The sequence below is a fragment of the Diorhabda sublineata genome, chromosome X (assembly GCF_026230105.1).
Source record: "Diorhabda sublineata isolate icDioSubl1.1 chromosome X, icDioSubl1.1, whole genome shotgun sequence".
Taxonomy (NCBI): Eukaryota; Metazoa; Arthropoda; class Insecta; order Coleoptera; family Chrysomelidae; genus Diorhabda; species Diorhabda sublineata.
Window position 1 is genome coordinate 13,948,557 of NC_079485.1, and position 21,799 is coordinate 13,970,355.

General features: G+C 31.4%; 1 protein-coding gene across 5 annotated transcripts in view; it reads right to left on the reverse strand.

The window, feature by feature from the left end:
• LOC130451776 (protein doublesex) overlaps positions 1-21,799 on the reverse strand; it is a 152,492-nt gene that overhangs the window by 58,789 nt on the left and 71,904 nt on the right. For 3 of the 5 annotated variants that reach the window (XM_056791009.1, XM_056791011.1, XM_056791010.1), the window contains exons 3-4: positions 8,188-8,265; positions 7,643-7,991 (exon numbers count right to left, since the gene is read on the reverse strand). In XM_056791009.1, the coding sequence (XP_056646987.1) occupies positions 7,897-7,991; positions 8,188-8,265 (173 nt within the window). In that variant the 3' untranslated portion in view covers positions 7,643-7,896. Of the gene's footprint in view, positions 1-7,642; positions 7,992-8,149; positions 8,266-21,799 lie in introns of those variants that run through there. The other 2 variants (XM_056791014.1, XM_056791012.1) reach the window with 2 other exon arrangements.

Here is a 21,799-nt window from a genome sequence, read left to right on the forward strand (position 1 = left end):
GAATTTGGAAATATGACGTAGCTTACCTTAAATGAAGGGTATTAGGTAAAGATATTACCAGATGAAATTAAATCGGCATTTCTAAAGGATTTTGAGAAACCATTATCAAGAAAAAGTACAAGTGGTTTTTTGACATAATTGAATAATAATTAAAACTTAAAATTTTTAACATGACAGTTTTGAAAATTAAAATATTCAACGAAAAAAAAATCATAATATAATTCGGACAAAAAAATTTAGAAATTTTCTTTAAAAGCCGCCTGTATAGAATCATAAATCATATAAATTACTACGAATCTAATAACACGTGTTAGTAGACTTATGAATATCGATTATGTAATAGTTTAATCAGGAAATGTTCGTCAAATTTTATTTCCTCGTGGTTATCTTGAATTTATTTTCTGCTAAGTGCAACTGATATCGCTGATACATGAAGTTTGATTTATTTAATTCTTTTTATAATAAACGTGATTACCAAAAAAGTATTCAACTGATATCTTTAAATTCTCATTTCTAAATCTTTTGATATGCTTAGGTCTCCAAGTCGTTAGGTCTCTTCTGATTTAAAATTAGTTTTCTTTTATAATTTTTGAAAAGACAGATAAAAATTTGACGTTTCTCATTGTCTTTTTATCAAATTATGACTTGATACTGACAAGTTATGAGATCCCCTACATTTATTGATATTTCATGGTTCGTTAATGCAGTTTTATTTTGTTATCGTATTGATGACCTTTTAGTCTATTTTCTAAACACTGGGATGTCTGCCCTATGTAGACAGCGTCACAATTAGTACAAGGCACTTGATATATAATATTACTTCTTTTGTTTTTTGGTGTTTTAATTTAGTAAAATATATGTATAATGTCCTTTATGGTAGATTGAAAAGTCCTTGTACAAAAGGTAAGGAAAAATGTTCTATATTTTGATGTTCTGTTTCTGTTCTGTTTTTTAATTGAGTGTAGTGTCTGTTTATCCTTTTCTTGAATATGTTGTTTATCATTTTTTCCGGATAATTATTTCCTTTAAAAGCCGTTTTTGCTTATTTAATAGCTAAATTCAGGATCTTCGATAGATCTATCAGCACAAACTTATTATCACTGATCTATTTTGTGATAAAGGAAGACATGAATTGAAGTTTAAATATCTTCTGTTGTTATTTTATTGTTAATTTTATATAATGTGACATCAAGTAAATTGATTTTATTATTTTTTTAAAGACCTCAACAGGTCAAACATCATATTTTTACCTGTATTGAAAAATATAAAAAAAAAACTAATTTTAAATCAGACCAGACCTAAAATCAAGACATAAACAGAATAAACTTTCGACTATACCTTATTTGATTGTTAATTTAAAAGAAATAAATCAGGTACAATCAATTTTAGTATGGAATCTTCTATAATCATATTGATAACATATTATTTGTGTTGATTCGACCATGCGTGTCGCTCTCTTTGCGTTTCATCAACTGTGACTGCGAAACCAGTTTGAGATTGATATCAGATTTTTTATTTTTTTCATCCCTCGAACCCACAATTTGTTAACTATCACGTACTTGTGCTTATCAAATTATTCTGTTCTTCTCATGTTGAATTTGAATTAAAACAAAATTGCATTGATTGACGGCTACTTTTTACCATGTCGTGTAAATTCAACATGCTAATAACCGCCAATGATTACTTTATATACGAAACCTGTTTATTCTTATTACCAGCGATGCCTCCTCTACTAGAATTCCAATGGTTTTAATGATTTTCTCTGCTTCATCGATAATAAGGATAAAGTAAACCAAAGAATTTATATCTGCAATACCAAGTTAGTAAAATTTATATGTTGTATGTCTTCAAGGAAGAGAATAATTTAAAATTCATTTTTTTCATGATATATTAATCGACTTTTCTCTTAATGGTGTAGAAATGTTCTTCAAATATTTCTTTTTGAACCAACTTTGCCGCGAATTCATTATATTCTTCAAACCTGTGCACACCTGAAGAAAAATCCGTGAATAAATGACCTTGTCTAAAAAACAGGAGCCAGGTCAAAGTTGGCTTGTCTGTATAAACTCTGCTAAGTTCTTCGGCATTAATATTATCAGAAGTAGTAATCTAACTATAAAGGATTTGGAGAAATAAGAGTGGGAGACTTCAGTTGAGTCAGACATCCAGACAGATATTACAAGCAGACAGGTGTTCTTGAGAGTTTATAGATAAAGATCAGAGATCACCACGAGAACAAGACGGCAGATCGCTTCGAAATATGGTTTGAGTGCGTTTTGCAGCATGTCAATCCAAAAGGAAACTTATTCTTTGTATAACTTTGTGAAACTTATTTGGGTACAAATCCGTGGAGCGTCTACCAAGTACTACAATAGATAAATTAACCTTAGAATACTCTAAGCACTTTTCGTTTCGATTCAACTTCATTTGAATGTTCTATGTTTACCAGGATTTATTTTTTAACTAAAGTTTCTCGTTCTCATATTTGGTACCACAAAAATATTATTTTGTTCCATTTGGTATGGTACCCGATGGTGAATTTATGAAATATTAGCTAAAATAATTGACAACATGTATACAGCATTTAAGTTGTATGTTTGAAATATCCAAAAACTCTTCAACTTGAATATTTGAAGTCGAGTTTAAAATGAATAGATCAGAAGAAAAAAGAAAGCTGCTGTACTCATTAAAAGCATTTCTCAACGCAAAAATGAAATTATTAAATTTTCACAGCGTTTTTGATGTTTTTTTTTTCCTCTGGTTTCAATAATAGTTAAAGTTAGAAGACATCAATGTTTTCGCTTACAGAGTTGTTGTTGTTAACACTATTGCAATGACGGTTAAAAGTGTATAAGCAGAAGAAGAAGAACCAAGACATTACACCAAGCTTCAAGCTGTTCTGTGTACAGCTTCTGGGTCTTCAATCTTTTTAACACATCCAGGATTCTTTTGACTGCGGACTATTGTCATTAAAACTTGAGCTAGTCCTGATAACGGTAAGAAGTTTTGAATGGTTTGGGAAGCTATTTAAGAGCGCATGACGATTATAGAAGAATAAAACGTGGACGACGTGATTTTGACTTTGCTATTGAGAAGCTTACATCCACGAATGCTGCAGCAATGATTTGGGGAGCCGATTACTGCTTTTATGAGGCAGTATGACAGTTATTGCTATATCACAAGCTCCTTTTAAGTATTTTGGCATATTGCTCGATGAACTCTTCGACAAGTTAGCGTTTATAAGATTTAAATACCATCCCTCAGGTATTAGGTATGATTGGGAAGATGTTGACTAATGTTTACCACTATCCATAAATTCAGGAGTAATAAATCTACAAAAATATGGTTGCCAAAAATATGGATGCTTGGTATGAAGTGGTCAATCACTAAATTAAACATGTAAAGGAATGCAGCAGTTTTTTCTTCGTCAATTTGTAGATGTAGGTTACCAAAATGAGCACCAAATGGGGTGCTTTTTAGTAGTTTTTTTCATACTATTCTAATATTTTTTTGAAATAAAGTTAAATAATTATTTATGTTTAAAATTATCTTGTTTTTTGGTTTAGTTTTATCCCACATTTTATAAAACAATTCGTCATCATTTTATCATTTTATAACCTAATTAATGCGTACTTAAAAATTGATTAAAAATAAATGAAAGGTATTTTATCAAAATTAATATTATACTATGTATTATGTAAAGTAATACAAAATTTATTTCTGTTGCAATCAAGTTCAATGGCAAGGTTATACGGTCGACCAAGTCACAGTGGCGTGCTGTTTAGATTGTATATTCGAAAGTAAGGTTTTAATAATAAATTCATTGGGATAAGTCCAAGGTTGTTGACACCATGATTGAATTCAGTAAACTAGGTAGTAATGACCTAGTTAGACATTATATATATTATTGAATAAATAGTCTAGAGTCTATTCAACTACTTACGTTTATTGTTGTAAAAAATATATACATGAATATGAAAATAAAAACACAGTTTTAATCATTTGAAGAATTTCTATTATCAAATATCAAAATAAGAATTGTCATATCAAAACATAAACTATTAATTATTCAAACAATACGGTCCATATGTATGACAATTTACAGTTTGAAAATATTATCCCCCTCCAGTACTCCCTCAAAAATTTTTAATAAGAAAGGGAGTCGTGTGAAACCATGTTGGAAAAGGATTTTAGTCCTCTGTTCGGCAATACAAAGTTTATTGAATTTGGTGCAATCGTAACTAATTTTCAAGATGTCAACTTTTGATAATGTCTCTATCACAAAATTTTAGGTACAATAAAGATAAAAAATATTTAGAATGTATTTTCCAATGTACTTTAAATTTAAATTAAATTATTAAAAATGACCAATATTCACTTTTTGACAATAATAAAAGGATTTTGGAATTCCTCTAAAACATTTTGTATAACCTCGGGGGTTATTTTGTTAATTTCTTACATTATCATAGCTTTTAAATCAGTAATATTGTCTGGTCTATTGAGATATACTTTAGATTTTGGATAGTTTGTGATAAAACTCAAGATTCATCAATCTACACATAGTTGGTTGTCAAACGACAAATATTCTGGTTACGTTCAGAAATTTGATTTGTGATAAAACTCAAGATTTATCAATCTACTTATAGTTGGATGTCAAACGTCAAATATTCTGGTTGCGTTCAAAAATTTAATTTGTGACGAAACTCAAGATTTATCTATCTCCATATAGTTGGTTGTCAAATGTCAAATATTTCGTTCAGAAATTTAATTTGTGACAAAACTCAAGATTTATCAATCTACATATAGTTGGTTGTCAAATGTCACATATTTAGTTTAGAAATTTAATTTGTGACAAAACTCAAGATTTATGAATTCACATATAGTTGGATGTCAAACGTCAAATATTCTGGTTGCGTTCTGAAATTTAATTTGTGATAAAACTTAAGATTCATCAATCTACATATAGTTGGTTGTCAAATGTCAAATATTGCGTTCAGAAATTTAATTTGTGACAAAACTCAAGATTTATCAATCTACATATAGTTGGATGTCAAACGTCAAATATTCTGGTTGCGTTCAAAAATTTAATTTGTGACAAAACTTAAGATTTATCTATCTCCATATAGTTGGTTGTCAAATGTCAAATATTTCGTTCAGAAATATAATTCGTGGTAAAACTTGAGATTTAGGAATCCACATATAGGAAGTTGTCAAACGTCAAATATTCTGATAAAAATACTGTGTACATGAAAAGATGATGATATTCTTTCCGAGGGTAAGAGTATGTAGGTAAGTTCCTCATAAACTGCTGTTTAAACTCTTTCCAGTTTATAATTTGGCTGTCGTTGTATTCGAATTGATCGAACGCGTCCCCATCAAAGTAGAAAAAAATAATCATAACAAGGACCACATGGATAAGGCTTTTTCATCAATTTTTTTCGATAAAGGAACTGCTTCATCGATAGCAGCGTGATTAGAATCGAAGAAACTGCCTATAGACCAAAGTAGAAGCCTAGGTTAAAACTAATAAAACGTGAAAAAAAAATAATAGTAGGATAAAACCTATTGGAAAAGGAGGAGAATATGATAAAAATGGAAGGAGAAATAATTTACGGGTGATCTGAGATCAGGAAGGGGAAGGAGGTATGTTGTTAAGCATTAAAACGGTTTATCTCGAGTTGAATAGCATAGTTGTAGGTAAGGTCTACAATTTGTATTTACAATTATTTCACATAACCTCAAAATTAATGTGGAAAATTCACGAAACCAAGTTCTTTTACAATTTTTTTCATGAAATTTTGTGAAAATTTACCTTTTTATGACCCAAATAAACCGTAATTTATTTGATTAGAGATATTTATATTTGACATGATATCGAAAATGCACCCTAATTTTTAATCGAAAATTCTCTCGTCAAAATATCAGTTTTTTGAACAGTCGGCGAGTTTTTGTTCATTGAAATATTTACTTGCCGATGGTGTAAGAAATTATTACCATCACCATTGTAAATTTTCACAAAAAAGCAAAAAAAAACTAAAATTTTTACTTATTTATTAAAATTTTTCCCCCATATTACTTATGTTTATCAATGCAACATGGAACCTCACGTTTTTCGTTTAATTAGAATGAAAAAATTTAATAAATAAATAAAAATTGTGCATAATGATTAAAAAAAATTTCGGATGTTACTTTCTTTCGCCTTATTTTATTTAGCTTGTTTATGGTAATATTTTTTATACTATTAGAAAGTAGAGATTTCAATGAACAAAAATGTCACCGACTTTTTAAAAAACTGCCTAATGACCAAGGTCGATGCCTTTAAAAATAATAAAAAGTGAAAAAAAACTAATAGTAGGATAAAACGTATTGAAAAAGGAGAAAAATATAATGAAAATAATAGGAAAAATTATTTACGGGCGATCTGAGGTTGGGGAAGGGGAAGGAGGTGAGTTTTTAATGGTAAAATCAATGTATCTCGAGTTGAATAGCATAGTTGTAGGAAAAGTCTACAAGTCTACAACTCTTGTATTAACAATTATTTCACATAACCTCAAAATTCATATGGAAAATCCACAAAAACAATTTCGTTTACAAAAAAAATTTTTTCACAAAATTTTATGAAAGCTCACCTTTTTATGTCCTAAATAAACCGTAATTTATTTGATTTGGAATATTTATTTTTTCACGTTAATTTGACGTGATATCGAAAATGCAGCCTAATTTTCAATCGAAAATTCTTTCGTCAAAATATCAGGTTTTTTTCAGGTTTTTTGCAATTTTTAGTTATTTATTAAAATTTTTCACTCTAATTACTTATGTACACCAATGCAACATGGAATCTCACATTTTTCGTTCAATTACAATGAAAAATTTTAATAAATAACTAAAAATTGTGTATAATGTTGAAAAAAATTTCGGACATGACTTGTTTTCTGGGAAAATTGAATAATGTGATAATAATATTTTTTTACCATTAGAAAGTAGAGATTTTAAGGAACGAAAATCTCACCGACTTTTTACAAAAAGCTGATTTTGTTGACGGTAGAATTCAAATTAGGGTGCTTTTTCTATATTATATCATAATAATGTGAAAAAATAAATATTTCAAATAAAATTAACTACAGTGTATTTGGGACATGAAAAGGCAAGTCTTCACAAAATTTCGTGGAAAAAAATTCGTATAAAAGATGAAAATAAAAAACCAAAACCTTTTTTCATGTTGTGAAAAAAGTGTGATTGTTAACCACAACTTTGCAATTTAACTTTTTTTCATAAGACTTACAGTTTTGCTGAAAATCGAGATAAACCGCCTTTTACCTTTAAAAATTCTTCCCTTTACCATCCTAGACCGTCCGTAAATTATGTTTCCTTTCATTTATATTTTATTCTCTTCCTTTTCCAATGAGTTTCATCTTACTATTATTTTTTTTTTTAGTTTCAAAAATTATCGGCCCTGGTCCACTAATAAGTTGATGTTTGACTATTCACAAATATTTTTTTTTTCTGAAACTAGTTTATTAGCCAAGAAATTATTATCAGAGGACATGGAACAAGGAGCACTATTGAAATAACGATGCTGGTGATTATCATAGCGTTAAATCACGAGTAATTTAAAAAAAGATTCAACAAAAAACATACTCACCAAACAAAAGTTGAGTCTTGATATTCAACCTTCTCTTCCAAAATACTTCACAATTTATATTACAAATACAACAACGTTAATAAAACTTATAGAAAAAATTTAAGGTACTTTGTCATTATATTTATTTCTTTTATTTACGCAATGTCTTTTTTAAAGTGTCTTAACTTAACTAATACGGAACTTCATAAAAATAACTAACTACTTATTCTCCAGATTTAAAATACTTTGATTTCTTACGTCGATGGAACTGAGATTTAAATGAGGACGTTACACTTAAACTGCAGATTAACGGACTTGAACGTTGAATTGTTGAATTGCGTTCTTCTGTCTTGTGTACTTGTCTTCGGATCTATTTCGGAAAAAAATAAATAAATTGAGCTGAAATTAAGTGAAGCTAAATTTAAGTGAAAAAGTCACCCATGAAATCGTTAGTTAAAAGAAAATAGTTGAGTATATATTGAATAATTGATTTTAGTGAAAAAAAAAGAAAAAAAAAAGAAATCTAACTTTGGGTGTTAATTAATTTTTTAATCATCCATACTGACGGGTTGAGTTTCGTAGTTCCACTCCATCGTACATGTTCAAATTGTGAATTCTTGAATATTCGTTCACCACTCTTTTGCCTTATTGCAAAAATAGAAAAAAAAATTATAAAACATCATACTTAACATAAGATAAATACGAGGTGTGATCAAAAAATACGGGGAATTGAGTGATCTCTAAGCACTCATCATAGTCATTGTTTTCTTTGATTAAAGCTCGTTTCAACTGCGTAATTTTGTGAAAAGATGTGCGAAAGAATTGGAGTGAAGAATAAACAATATTTATTCATGTCATTATAAAAAATCGCCAACCACAACCGTTGTTTATTGATTTTTTACCCGCTAAAAGTTTTGTACTCAACAGAATTAGCACCATGCGACCGGATTCTCCAAAAAATAAATAAAAAAACGTATTTACGTCATTCCTTACATTGAAAAGGACATTATGAAATAAGCCTTGCGATTATAGATTCAACGTTAAGATAACTACATTGCTACTTTCAAGATATATTTCACCATATTTTTTGAAAATACCTCGTAATATTCAACATTTACACTGGTAAACACTGTTTTTGTCACAAGATCTTTGTGATGAATTTTATTTGTTTTGATGCACACTCATTCAAAAAAAAATTATTATTTTGTTTCAATCACATCCAGTTTTTTTGTGACATCTATATTAGTCCGGTCAAATTAGACATTAGAAGTTACATAAATTCCCAGCAAGCTAAAAATCAGTAAAATAGACAAAAATTGTAGATCATGAAATTATCTTCAAGAAAAATGTGTCCATACTTTTTTCCTACGAGCCACCGTTTTTGAGATGTAGTGTAGTAGCGCGTTTTTCAACGTGGTTTCCCCAGAAAGGTCTGTTGCGATCATGTTTAATTTGAAATTATTGCAAAATAATGGAAATTAGCAAATATTGAAAAGATAAAAGTGATTTAAATTAAAAAAATAGTTATGAAATTTAATCGTAACTTTCAAATTGTTCTTCTTCTTGTCGTCTCATTGGAATCAAATGAATCCTCCACTGCTTGTGGTGCAATATTAGAGCCTTGACAAGGTGTACATGCCAGAGAACAAAACAGTCCGGTATCTCAAGACAATGACCAAGTTATGAACCATCAACTTCAAAAGAACCGCATTTATTGATACAAAGTGATTTAAACAATTTAGTACGTGATTTGAATTTTTCTACAAAGCCAAGCAGAGTTTTTGGGGTATAGATTAAACGGCTGGAATTTACTCCTAGTTCGAAAATTTCTTATTCATTGTCTCTTCAAAAAATTAGCTATACAACGGAAACAATTATCCTTCAGTGTCGGTTACCCATGGTTCTGATGTGAAAGAGACTTACGAAAACATAAAGTTCCTTCTTGAAAATTTTGCTTTGGCTACAACTTGGTTATAAAGAATATTGCTGATTCATTTGCGAATAGGACAGCAGATACAGAAAATGTCACTACATAAAGAAAGTAGCTTGAATCACTGACACCAGGGCAGAAAAATGTTCAAAATGATATTTTAGTGAATCCTGGTGACATTCTTCAACCACTGCTGCTTATAAAACTCGTCCTCATGAAAAATGTAAATGCTAAGCAAAAGCTATGCCTAAAGATAGCAGTGGATGCTTATATCTGATGGAGAAATTTCCCAAACTCAACGAGGCAGTAGTTAAAGAAGGGATATTCATTGGTCAACAAATAGAGGATCTAATGGAGTATACAAACTTTAAAGGAAAACTGAATGATCTGGAAAAAGTCACCTGGAAAATTTCCTAGGAAAAATTATAAATACTTAGTCAATGAGCTTATAATTTTATCCAAAACTTTGGGATGTAATATATCTTCAAAAATATATATCTCGCACTCTCATCTGAATATATTTCCCGAGAATTTGGGTGCTGTAAGTCACGAACGAGGTGAAAAGTTTCATCAAGTCATTTCCTTAATAGAAAACCGCTTTCAAGGAAACGAAGTCCAGAAATGCTAGCAGATTACTGATAGAGACTTGAAAGGGGCCTAGCAGAAGCCAAACATTCACGTAAATCATAACTATCTATTGTAGATTAAGGAATGTCATTTTTGTACTTTTTATATAAATCTTGATGTCACAAAAAACCTAATGTGTCAATTTCAATTTTTTTTCGATTGATATATTGTTTTGTTGCTATAGTACATTCAAAATTTGGTATATGCTCTCGTGAAAAAAAGTTTAAATATCGTTGACCAGTGTTATCATAACTATATTTTCGTTAGACCTTTTGAAATCGAAACATTAATATTTTAGAAATATTAATGACTCCAAAAAGTCATAACAGGAAATCGAGATATATTTCAAAATGAATAATATTCATGAAATTAATGACCGGTTTCGATGTTGTTGTATCTCATCAATGCGATGCAATACATTCACCTTCAGGATATCTAATCTAAGCTGAAAACAAAACTTACGAGTCACTAAAGACACTTTTATTCATAAAAAGATCGATCAGAGTATGAGAAAATATAGAATTTAATATTCCTCGTTTTTTTTTTCTATTATTTCATATGATAAGCGAAATAGCTGATGAATCGCACCAAAGAGCGTCAGCTCAAGAATGAAACTAATAGTCGTACTAGTTCGGATTAGAGAGTTGGAACGAGTGGTTGATGTACTGCTCTGAAGAGATACAATAAAGTAAGTAATAAGTAAAGAAAACCGATTGGAGTAAGTATAGATTTCAAAAAGGTATAACGAGAATATTATACATTATTCTTTATACTACTTTTTTAAACAAATTTACATCGATGTTTTTAGAGAGAAAAAATAGCCACGACTGGTTATAACATTTGAAGTTATAGCTTATTCAAAATTGCAGTAATGAACCCAACTATGTGACACTAGACTAAAGACAAAAGGGTTTTTATATTCAAATTAGTTTCCTTGAAACAAATGTAAGATAATTGTGGGTAATCTTTTTCAGTTCTCTTATAATAAAACATTTTTAGATAATATTTAATATATAGTTTGATTCAGTTGCTTCCTACCTAGTCCGTCTCTGGTTCAGTCCTGTCTTTTCCATTTGGACTGTTCTGTCCTCCTTCATGCTCACTATGTGTCGAAACCCTCTGAACTGTTGTTGTTCAATCAGTACTTTTAATTCACGTCTGATTGTATCATTTTTTTATTTAATCCACTCCCTTTGCACCAGATAATTTTCTCAGTATTTTCTGCTTCAATTTCCATCGTTCAAAACAGTACAGGAAGTCTGTTTCTGTTAGTTCCTCCAGGATGCGCGCTCTGACTCAAATCTTGTTGGAGCTTGGGAAAGAGGAGGTTGGAGGAAGTTGATATTTTCATTGTAAAATTTGCCGCAAACATTCCTTGTTATTTGTTTTTGACGTGGATAAGTCGCCCGGACGTGGATCATCTTTAACATCTCCTGGAGAACGCGTAAATCACTTAAATACGTGGACACGACAAACACTCATTGCCATACACTTGTTTCTAGTTTTAAAATATGGCAACATTGATGTGAATATGTCAACGTTTTCGTGTGATGATTTTCTATAACTTTCAACGTGGATTATACCAATACCAGCATTTGTTTGCCAGAATTGTTCCAGGAAAACCAATCTCCGAAGACGGATCATTTTCGACCACATTAATGCGTGCCCCATACATCAGTTCAAACCAAAAAGTTTTTAAGCAATTAAAACATCGAATTCATGCTTCATCCACCGTATAGATCTTGTTTGGCATCCAATGCTTTCTTTTTCAGTTGCAGTTTTTTCAAGACTACACTGGTTTGTCCACAGACACAGTAGACATCGCATTCGAAAGAGCAGGCTTCAGGCTAAATATCTGACAGTCGTTGGCTGTAGCAGCGCTAGTCTCGTTACTTAATAGCCACATCTCGTATATCAGAATTGATAGTAGTTCTGATTCTTAGATTTTCGTTTTTATACATTTGGTTATCTTTTTTTTGTTAAGCAATACTTTGTAAAGAGCTCCAATATGAGAATTTTGCCTTAATCGCCCTTTTGGGTGTCTCTTAGTCAATTCTTTCAAGAGTTCGCTCTTCTTTCCTAATTCTTGTATTTGCACAGTTATTTCTTCTTGTTTTTTGAATATATTTTCATTATTACTTTCTTTTGTATGTTTATCTGCAGTCCTCGTTTCATCATTAATCACTCCGCTCCTGTATTTAGTTTTGTAGCTCTTCATTTGTGTTTTGGATACACATCTTTCAGATTTTCAAATAACAATTCTCGACCCCAAACGTTGTAGTCGTTTATCATGATTTGTACGGCGTAATTACTGATTTTATTTAAAATGTGGGTAATTTCATGAACTCGTCATTCAATTAACTTCATTCAAAAATGAAAAATCTACCTTTTTAACGTGTAATATATGGTGTCGAATGTATTCAGCTGGTAGTCGTTATATTCTAGTTAGTATTCAAATAAGGCATAATTAATTATTAAATATCTGTCACGGCCCCAGAAATTACACCAATTTGAAGACGGAAAAAAAATTAAGACACCTAATTATAAAAAAATATTATTTTCTATATCTTAAACGGCAGTAATGAGATTATTTATTGTGACGCTGGGTTTAATTAATTTTGTGATCAGTTAATATGTTAATTGTGATGCGGGTCCTAATTAGATCATGTTATTGAGTGTAAGAGACTTTTTTACCACCACTGTATGAACAAATAATTGATACATATGGGCTAATTGATGTTCATTCATAAAAAGAGTGTTCATGATGTGTTAATCCAGTAATAACGAAACAATTTAATATACGGGGTGTTTCAAGAATAATCATCCAATTTAAAATAAATCGTATAGTCTATATTTTATCATGAGAGAATAATAAAACCCAATTTCCAATCCAAAAGTTAGTACATTAGTCATTCTAAATATTATTACAGTATAATCTAAATATTTCCTTTTATATACAAAACAATAGAAAAAGGTTTGGACAGGGCAAAAGTCCTGTGTTTTATTTGAATTCCAGGGATTTCTTCTGGACAAATTTCACCGAAAATGCAATTTAAACAGTCAAAGACAGACTTTTTCGAATAATTTATCTACTGGTTTGAATGTACCAACAGAAATGGGACGAAGACTCATAACATCGGCGGTTCAAAAGGTTTTCTTAAAGGTGGAGTAGTCGAGCAGGGTCCATTAGACCCAGACTCTAGTTTATACTGTAATTTAGATGTCGCAACGTCGGGGAGCGTACCATTCCCTCTACCTTCCTACACACACACGAGCGTGATAAAACCCGGCCGGAGATTCTGGAGGTCTTATCTTTTTGTTAAGAGTTAGTCTGTTGGCTTTACACTCTTGTCTTCTTAGTTTTGTTTTCGCTGCCAATTCCAGCCGTCTTCGGAAAGAAAAGATCTAATCCGAGTGGCCCTCAACTGCCCCTGATGTATAACTCGAAACTTGCTTATGAAATGCGTGCTTCCTATAATCCTCAATGGTGTATCTGATCATTTCCCTTAATTCCTCGTTAGGAAGTGTTGCCAGCTCTTCGAATAGTTTTTTTGCCCCGTCGTCCATGATTTCCAATACTTTTTTCGTCAATTTACTTCTATTTTCCACGTTTTGTACCATCTTGTTTGCAGCGTTTCTTCGTGATGCTTTTCACCTTCACGCACCTCATCCGCATGAAGCAACCCACACCTTAAACTTCCTGTCTTGGAAGTTTCCGCGCCCAGAAATTTTATGAGCGGTACTCACGAAGGTAGTGGGTTTAGTATTGAATAGAGACGGTACTGGGATTGGTATGTTTTGAGTTACCATGTTATTGAAGCGATTTCGTTTTCTTACATAATTATCTCTGAATTGTTGTATGTATATCTGTATGGATTTGAGGTGTTGTACCAAAACCCAGCTGATCCATTAATCCCACTCCTTTTAACAATGTGGGATGGCTTTAATTGCCAGAGATCTTCGTCTTCTATTTTATAAACTTCCAGGTCTAGTGCTCTAGACTTCCTTAGTGTTTCAAACTTCGAGAAAGAAGAAAAACTTGATGTATCCAGAGGTCGGTGTAGTATAATATGTACCGTCTAAAGTGAACAAGATTTTTGCGCAAACCAATGGGCCCTATCGGCTAAGTTTTGACGCAAAGAGTCCTACGAATGATTTAACCCATTTCTGGAACGGGGAGAAATAGTTTGTATGAGATAATAGACTGAAGCTTTTTGGTATTAGTTATCTAATATATAATAAGACTTTGGTGTCTTGTATACCAATCACAAAAGAGAAAGCCAAGCCTTCTATCGTAATTTTTTACATTGCAATCAAATCTGGAGTTGATGAGGTAGATAAAAGTCTCTGATGTCTTATGCATCGAGAAAGACTAAAAATGTAATACTTGCTTTTGGTATACACCATGATGAAGTTTTTCCATTAAATGGAATCAAGGACGTTGAATTGTATTGTAAAAATTATGGTTAAGACATGAAAAAATGGAAAATCACTGATTTTGAATTAATTCCAAACCTCAGCATGACTTAGACATTTGAGCTGACGTCAAAACAATAACGAGTGTTAAATACACTTGAAACAAGAATAAGTCTTTGGTTTGATCCAATTAAAGACTAGTAAGAAGAAAGTTTTTTCAATTGAATGATTAAATTTCACATTTAAAGTCACATTCGTAAAATTAGCATTAATAATACGAACAAAAATCCTAATTGGAGCCCATATAATAATTGAAATAATATATTTGCTTCTCGGTCTATTATATATTCAATTTATGCGAAAACAGCATAGTGCCTTTCAACATTTTAATTGTTGAATAAAAAAATGAAATCTTAATCGTGGAAATTACAATATTGCGTTTTGTAATTTTTGAAGGTAATTCCGTAGCCTGTTAAGGACCCGATGAAAATGTAATGCATATCAGTAATGAGCTCCTGATCAGGTTTACCTTATATGATCAGGATTACTTTATATCGTTTTGATCAGCATAACTTTACATCGGTCATGTCAAAAATACGGCCCGCGATCACAATTTGTCACAGAAAGAAGAATTTTTGTCCTTTAGAGCTTTTAGACTTCATTCGATTCCTCTACGAATGTTTTAAATACTGGTCCTCATCAGGATTGCCTTGGACTACTCTTATCAGGATCACCTAATTAGATTTCTTTTCTTGTTTGTATGATGATGATATTTTTCTTTTCAATGAGGTGATCCTAATAGGACATGATAAGGAAATCCTGATGCGTCCTAGCATGGACCTCGTCAGGTTCCTCTGATAAGATTAATCTTGTCTTAACCTAAAAAGGTTTCAAAAAAATGAGAAAAACATCCTAGTAGGGTGATTTATAATGCAGATTTTAGTTTGAGAAAACCTGGATTTTCTGTGGAATTTGTCTGGAGAGATTCTTGAAATTTAAATAAAACAAAAAGTTTATCTTGTATTGGTACGTAGGTACTTATATAACAAAATCTATGTAATATTTAATAGACGGGGTTTTTGACCAGTCCAAACATTTTTCTATTATTCTATACAGCTTATAAAAGTTGTTTTAGGTTTTATCATTCTCTCGCACATAAAAATAGTCTCACTTAAAACTCTCAAAGTCCTATGATCTTGCCCATGTGTTTAAATCTCGTACATGTGAATGATGGTCCGCAGTATCTTTCTCCTTCATGCACGAGCAACATTCTGTATCGTCCATGATGCTTATGACATGAAGTTACTATCTTAGAGTCAGGTAAAAAGACCTGTTACCTGTTTTAATTGCATTAAGCCAGGTGTTCTCATCTAGTCTAGCCACATCTAGAGTGGACTCTGAATCTGCTGGATATGATACTGAACACACTGTTTACACTACACCAACACTCACAATTACACTGTCTGATCCGTCTCTGAAGACGATAAATTAGTTATCGAAACGCGCGTTCGACAGTGTAATTGTGGGTGTTGGTGTAGTGCAAACAGTGTGATTAGTATGATAATGAATATTCAGGAATTCCAGCTTACTAGATAAGAGAAAGGAACTAACCAACTTTATGGTCGGAGAAAATTGATGAGGATAATTCCGAGTACGGGAAAATGCAACTGTAAAATACAAAAGTGATGAAGAGTTTGAAAGGTGAAAACATTATGTAATTAAATGATATGGTGGATAATGATCTGCCCTTGAGGAAAGGAAAACTCAGAAAGTAAGACATAAACAATAACCTTCAATTGGCCATAATCTGCAAGGTTTGAATAGCTTGGTAACGATCATCTGTAAAATATAATCTCAATTGATATATTACGTCACTTAACTTTTTTATGATCTGATTTTTTCGAAATTGACATTTTATTTAATTATAAACATTTGTAGATAAGACCAGACTTAATTATTATGTAAGAATAATTCATTTTCGGATATATTAGCAATGCACTTCTTTTGATATTAGTGTCAGTGGCTTTTTTTTCTTATTTTAAAAACACCTTGTGTAATAAATTAGCTTAATAGCGTTTTTTTCAAATTATTTTTGTTTGGGAAGAAATAAACACATAATTATTTTTCAATGAAAAATAGATTCAAAATATGTTCAAATCTAAACAACAACATCAATTTATTTCTTTTATAAAATATTCAAAAAATAAAACAGATGTACCTAGCAATATAGTTTTTACAAAATGTCTGATGTACATTTCGATCTATCTAAAATCTCCTAGATCAACAGAGCAAATTACAGATATAGTAAAATATACTCTAATATAGGGTGTTGCAAAAAAAGATGATCTCGTCTTTAGGATCGATAGAAAACTGAAAAATAATTGAGGTTTCTTAGTAAAAAATTTATTTTGTAACGCCATCTGTATTCAAGATAAAGGGCGTTGAAGAAAAAAGCATTTTTTACGATTTTGCCTCAACTACTGGCAACATCGTATTGAAATTTTATATAAATATGTTTTAGAAGCTAATACATCCAATGAATGAAGTTTTTTACAATACTACTTGGTAAAAACCGTGCAACTAGCGCTCTCTATGAGAGTCAAACGTAAAAAGAAATTCCTCCAAAACATATTCGTATGAAATTTCAATACATTGTTGCCAGTAGCTGCGAAAAAATCGTAAAAAATGCTTTTTTCTTCAACGCCCTTTATCTTGAATACGGATGGGATTTTTTTACTAATTGACCCCCAAATATTTTTCAGTTTTCTCTCGATCTTAGATTATCATTTTTTTTAAACACCTTGTATTGTTATGAAACGCAGAAATATTTTGACGACTAAAGAAAGTTGAGTATGCAAAATACGAGAATTATCTCAAATTCGTTTATCTGAGATATCAAATAAGTATACCCTCCACAGATGAGCTACTCCCTTTCCTTTTTTCCATCTCTAAGGTAACTTGCGTATGAATGAAGTGGAAAGTATTTTAAACAATTGCTTAATTGCATCTAAGAAAGAAAGTATGGAAAAGGTCTCTTTCAAGAACATTGGCTGATCAACTAGAGTCAAACACGAACTTTCTCCTTCTAAAAAATTTTACGATTGAAATTGAAAACAACTGTGGTGAAAACAAGAGGATGTTTTAAACTTCCATATTTCCACATTGATGGTGTGATACTTCGTCTTTGAATTCGATTCGTAGAATACGAAAGGCAAAAAACGATTTTGGTGTACAATTCACAATCTGTTCCTACAGTCAAATTTAAAACGAACTGATTCGGTTCACCCTGATCAAACTGCAGAAAAAGAAGTACCCAGGGCAACTTATCATCACCACACACCATACGTGTGCAGGATATCAAAAAAACGAAAGTTTGAAGGCTGAAATACAATATTCCACGTTCTTAATCTTCTTATCTAATTTAACATACTTCAAAATGCCTTTATGATGTTTTTAAAAATTCATTCAACTATTCATTCTCATTCAAATATCTCTGTGAACGTAAACAAATATCGTAAATATAATTTGTATTGGAGAAATGTGAAGAAACGTGTTTTTCTTCATAAAATATCATAGTCGAGTGAAATTGTACAAAATCTAGTCGTTATAAGAAAAAACGGAAAGCAGATTACTCCAGTGAGTACAGCTCAATTAGAGCCAAAATCCACGAAAATTAGTTACGTCACTGATTTTCTCGATTTAGATAGTTCAGAGGGGGTGCTCTATCGATATAGTAAAAGTTAACATCAAAATTTTTGGCCGCTAAGCGATATATATTTGTTGGAATTTTCAAAATTTCGAATTTTGCAAATAACTCGGAATCTATGTCGAATTTCGAAAAAAGTAAGAGGATTAAAAATGTAGTTTAAGCAATTTCCTATCAAAATTTCGATTTTTTCAACAGTGCATTTTTTGCGGATAACTCAAAAAAGCTTTGAAATTTAGAGGTAAATTTCTGGAAAAAAATGCCGAGTAAGAAATTACTTTGAAGAAGCTACAAAAAACTCTAAAATACCAGAAATCCTCTTTTAAAATATCAAAAATAGAGGAAATATTAAAAATCGAATATAAGAAATCAATTGCAATCTAGTCGATTTCATACAATAAGAACACCGGAAACCGGATTCAAATATACTAAGAATAAAAAACTCTTCAGGGTCAAAATTGGTCTGATTATCAAGGGGAAGCTTTCTAATTCTAGAGTTCGCCATTGAAAAGTTTGAAAATCGAAATAACACATTGAAAAGTTGGTACAATGAAAATACTTGAAACCGTATTCAAGCAAAGCCAAAATTCCTACTCGCTGATCAATTTTGTGAAAGAGAGCCTCTAAAAACTCAAATCAGCTTTGTTTATTAAGATAATGGCTCAACATAGTAGAGTCCATCATTCAGATGCTGAAAAATCCAAAAAACACATGAGTAAACTTGGTATAATGAAAATACTTGAAACCGTATTTAAGGGCGGATCCAGGATCTTGACAAAGGGGGGTAATTAGTACAAAATATAACTTAATTACGTTGTTTTTGACAACATAATGACAAATTTCAGGCAATTTTTACTTTAAACCTCAATTTCTCATCGACTTTGAAACAAAAATACAAGTTAATTAATCAGGGTTTAGAGTTGTCGTTTTGGAGCTCTTGGCGAGTTTTCAAATTTTTGATGGGAAACCGAAGGTTTTATGAACTTATTCGGGAGGAAATTGAAGCTCGACAATCTAACAATCTGAAAAATCTAGCATTAGTAAAAGAAGTTTTTTTCCATCACAGAGTGAGTTCAAAGAAATAATTGGTCTCATTTTGAAGGTAATCGTCTTATTGACGACCTCAAGCAAGGGTTCGCTGCTGGGTGTAGCAGAGTCACAGAAACACGCGTTAAAAACTCACCCAGGAACCACCAAAAAACATTCACGTTCGTGTTGTTTTCCAAGAAAATTTCACAAGTCTGAATTTTTTTGCAGATGCAGTTGAAAAGTAGAGACTCTAACGAGTAAAATTCACTTTTTCTTGTCCCGAAATATTAAGTTTTTGAGGAGATACAGCAGTTTCTTCTTCAGCCGGGGACGTAATTTCCCTGTGGTGCGAAAACTTTTTAGTAAGATGCGACCCCGAAGTTTGAGCGTATTTCACAAGAAAATGACAGCTCTTAGCGAAAAATTACAAGAGACCTTTTTGATAGGAAATTGCTTGAACTACATTTTTAATCCTCTCACTTTTTTCGAAATTTAGCATAGATTCCGAGTTATTTGCAAAATTCAGATATTAGAAAATTTAAACAAAAATATATCGCTTAGCGGCCAAAATTTTGATGTTTCTACTGTATCAATAGAGCACCCCCTCAGAACTATCTAAATCCAGAAAATCAGCGACATAACTAATTTTCGGGGGTCAGGAGCTGTGATCACTGGACTAGACATAGAATCAGCACTTCAGAAACATCTATTCTGATTGAATTATCTGAACAAAAAATCTAGAAATGCAGGGAGGGATAATTTGTAGTATTATTTGAGATAAAAAGTTCACGATCTATATTTGCACACTCAACTCCATGTCTTGGTCAATCCAATAAAAAATAGAGTACAGAACACAGTTTTTGTGAATATTAAATAATTATTGTTTTAATCAATCATTTATACAAATTTTACAATTTTTATCATATATATATATATATATATATATATATATATATATATACATACAGTATGACTCATTTACACTGGAAACGCGGATTTTATATCGGTTACTTGTTAATTGGGTTCGAAATTCCATATATCCGAATAGCCGGCACCAAAATTTCCTTAAGCTTTTTATAAGTGTTAAAAGTAACGTTTTGATATCAGTGTTAAAATATTTTTAACACGAATGTCTAACGCTTTGAACAGTTATTTAAAATGTCATTATTATGAACGTTACACAAAACCTAGAGTTCGAAAACTACTTAAATTAACAATTAAAAAGAGCACCCTCTATCGGAAAGTGCTTAAAATGAAACTTAATCTGCAATAATTAGCAAAGAAGTTATTTTTAAAACTTGCTTTTTGGTTTTTTTCAATTAACCCTTTTGCTTTACAAAATCCAAAAATTGAAATATTGGTATCCGCTCATTGAACCATATTGTGAGGCTTTTTTCTTTTGAGGATATAAAGTAACATAAGTAAGTGAATTTTCATAAAATCATAGCACATTTTATCACAATATAAGATATTCAATTGGGAGGAGACGGAAAAGTCAATTTTTGTACGTGTAATGAACGATAATTTTTATTATACTTACCTGAAAACAACGCAAAAAATGATAACAATCAAATTTATTTTATTTTCAACGTGAATATAATACATCATAATTGTACCAAAAATGATTAACCAGCGATACTTGGAATTTCTCTCAAATGATTTCCCACTCACGTTATGTGACATTTCTCCAAAAATTCGCAGATACGTGTGGTTGATGCATGATGGAGCCCCTCCCCATTTCCTAAACGACGAAAAAAACCATCTAAGGTGCATTAGTCGGGGAGGTCGATTTTCATGTCCACCACGTTGTCGTGCATTAAATACAATCGATTCATTTTTTTGAGAATATATTAAAATATTGGTGCAATTTGCAACACCAGTTGACAGAATAAACCTCCATTGTGAGGCTATAAGGCAGAATATTCGAACACTATGCCAAATTCAACGAAATATCCTCCATAGAATTCGGGTCGTATGAGAAATGTCACAACATTATTTTCATGTCATTTCCCGAATTGTTTGCGTCCCGGAACACTCTGTATACCAAAAAAGTTCAGGGTAATAACGGCACAAAAAGTAACAAAGCTTCAGATGAAGAATATCTCCTGGGATCTTTGATACATGTCGTAGAAATGATTTAATACGTTCGAGTTTAGACAATGTGGAAATCTCTAGAAGTTTTACCATTACCAATGAGGAATGTACATTCGAGCCCTGTTTACTTTACCATAAATATACAGATCTGAAAAATATGGTCAACTGAAGATGTTGAGTGCCATACCAACAACGCTGCTCCGAATACCTGAAACTGGAAAATCTTGGAGAATACACTGGAAACTAATGCGTTGGACAACAACTTCGGCGACCATTTTGGTTGGAAAGCGGCGTTGGTTTGTTTACTTTGAAAAGACGTGAAGGATAGTTCTTCCAAAGTAGGTAGTAGAAGAATCCATACAAAGTATCATAAAAA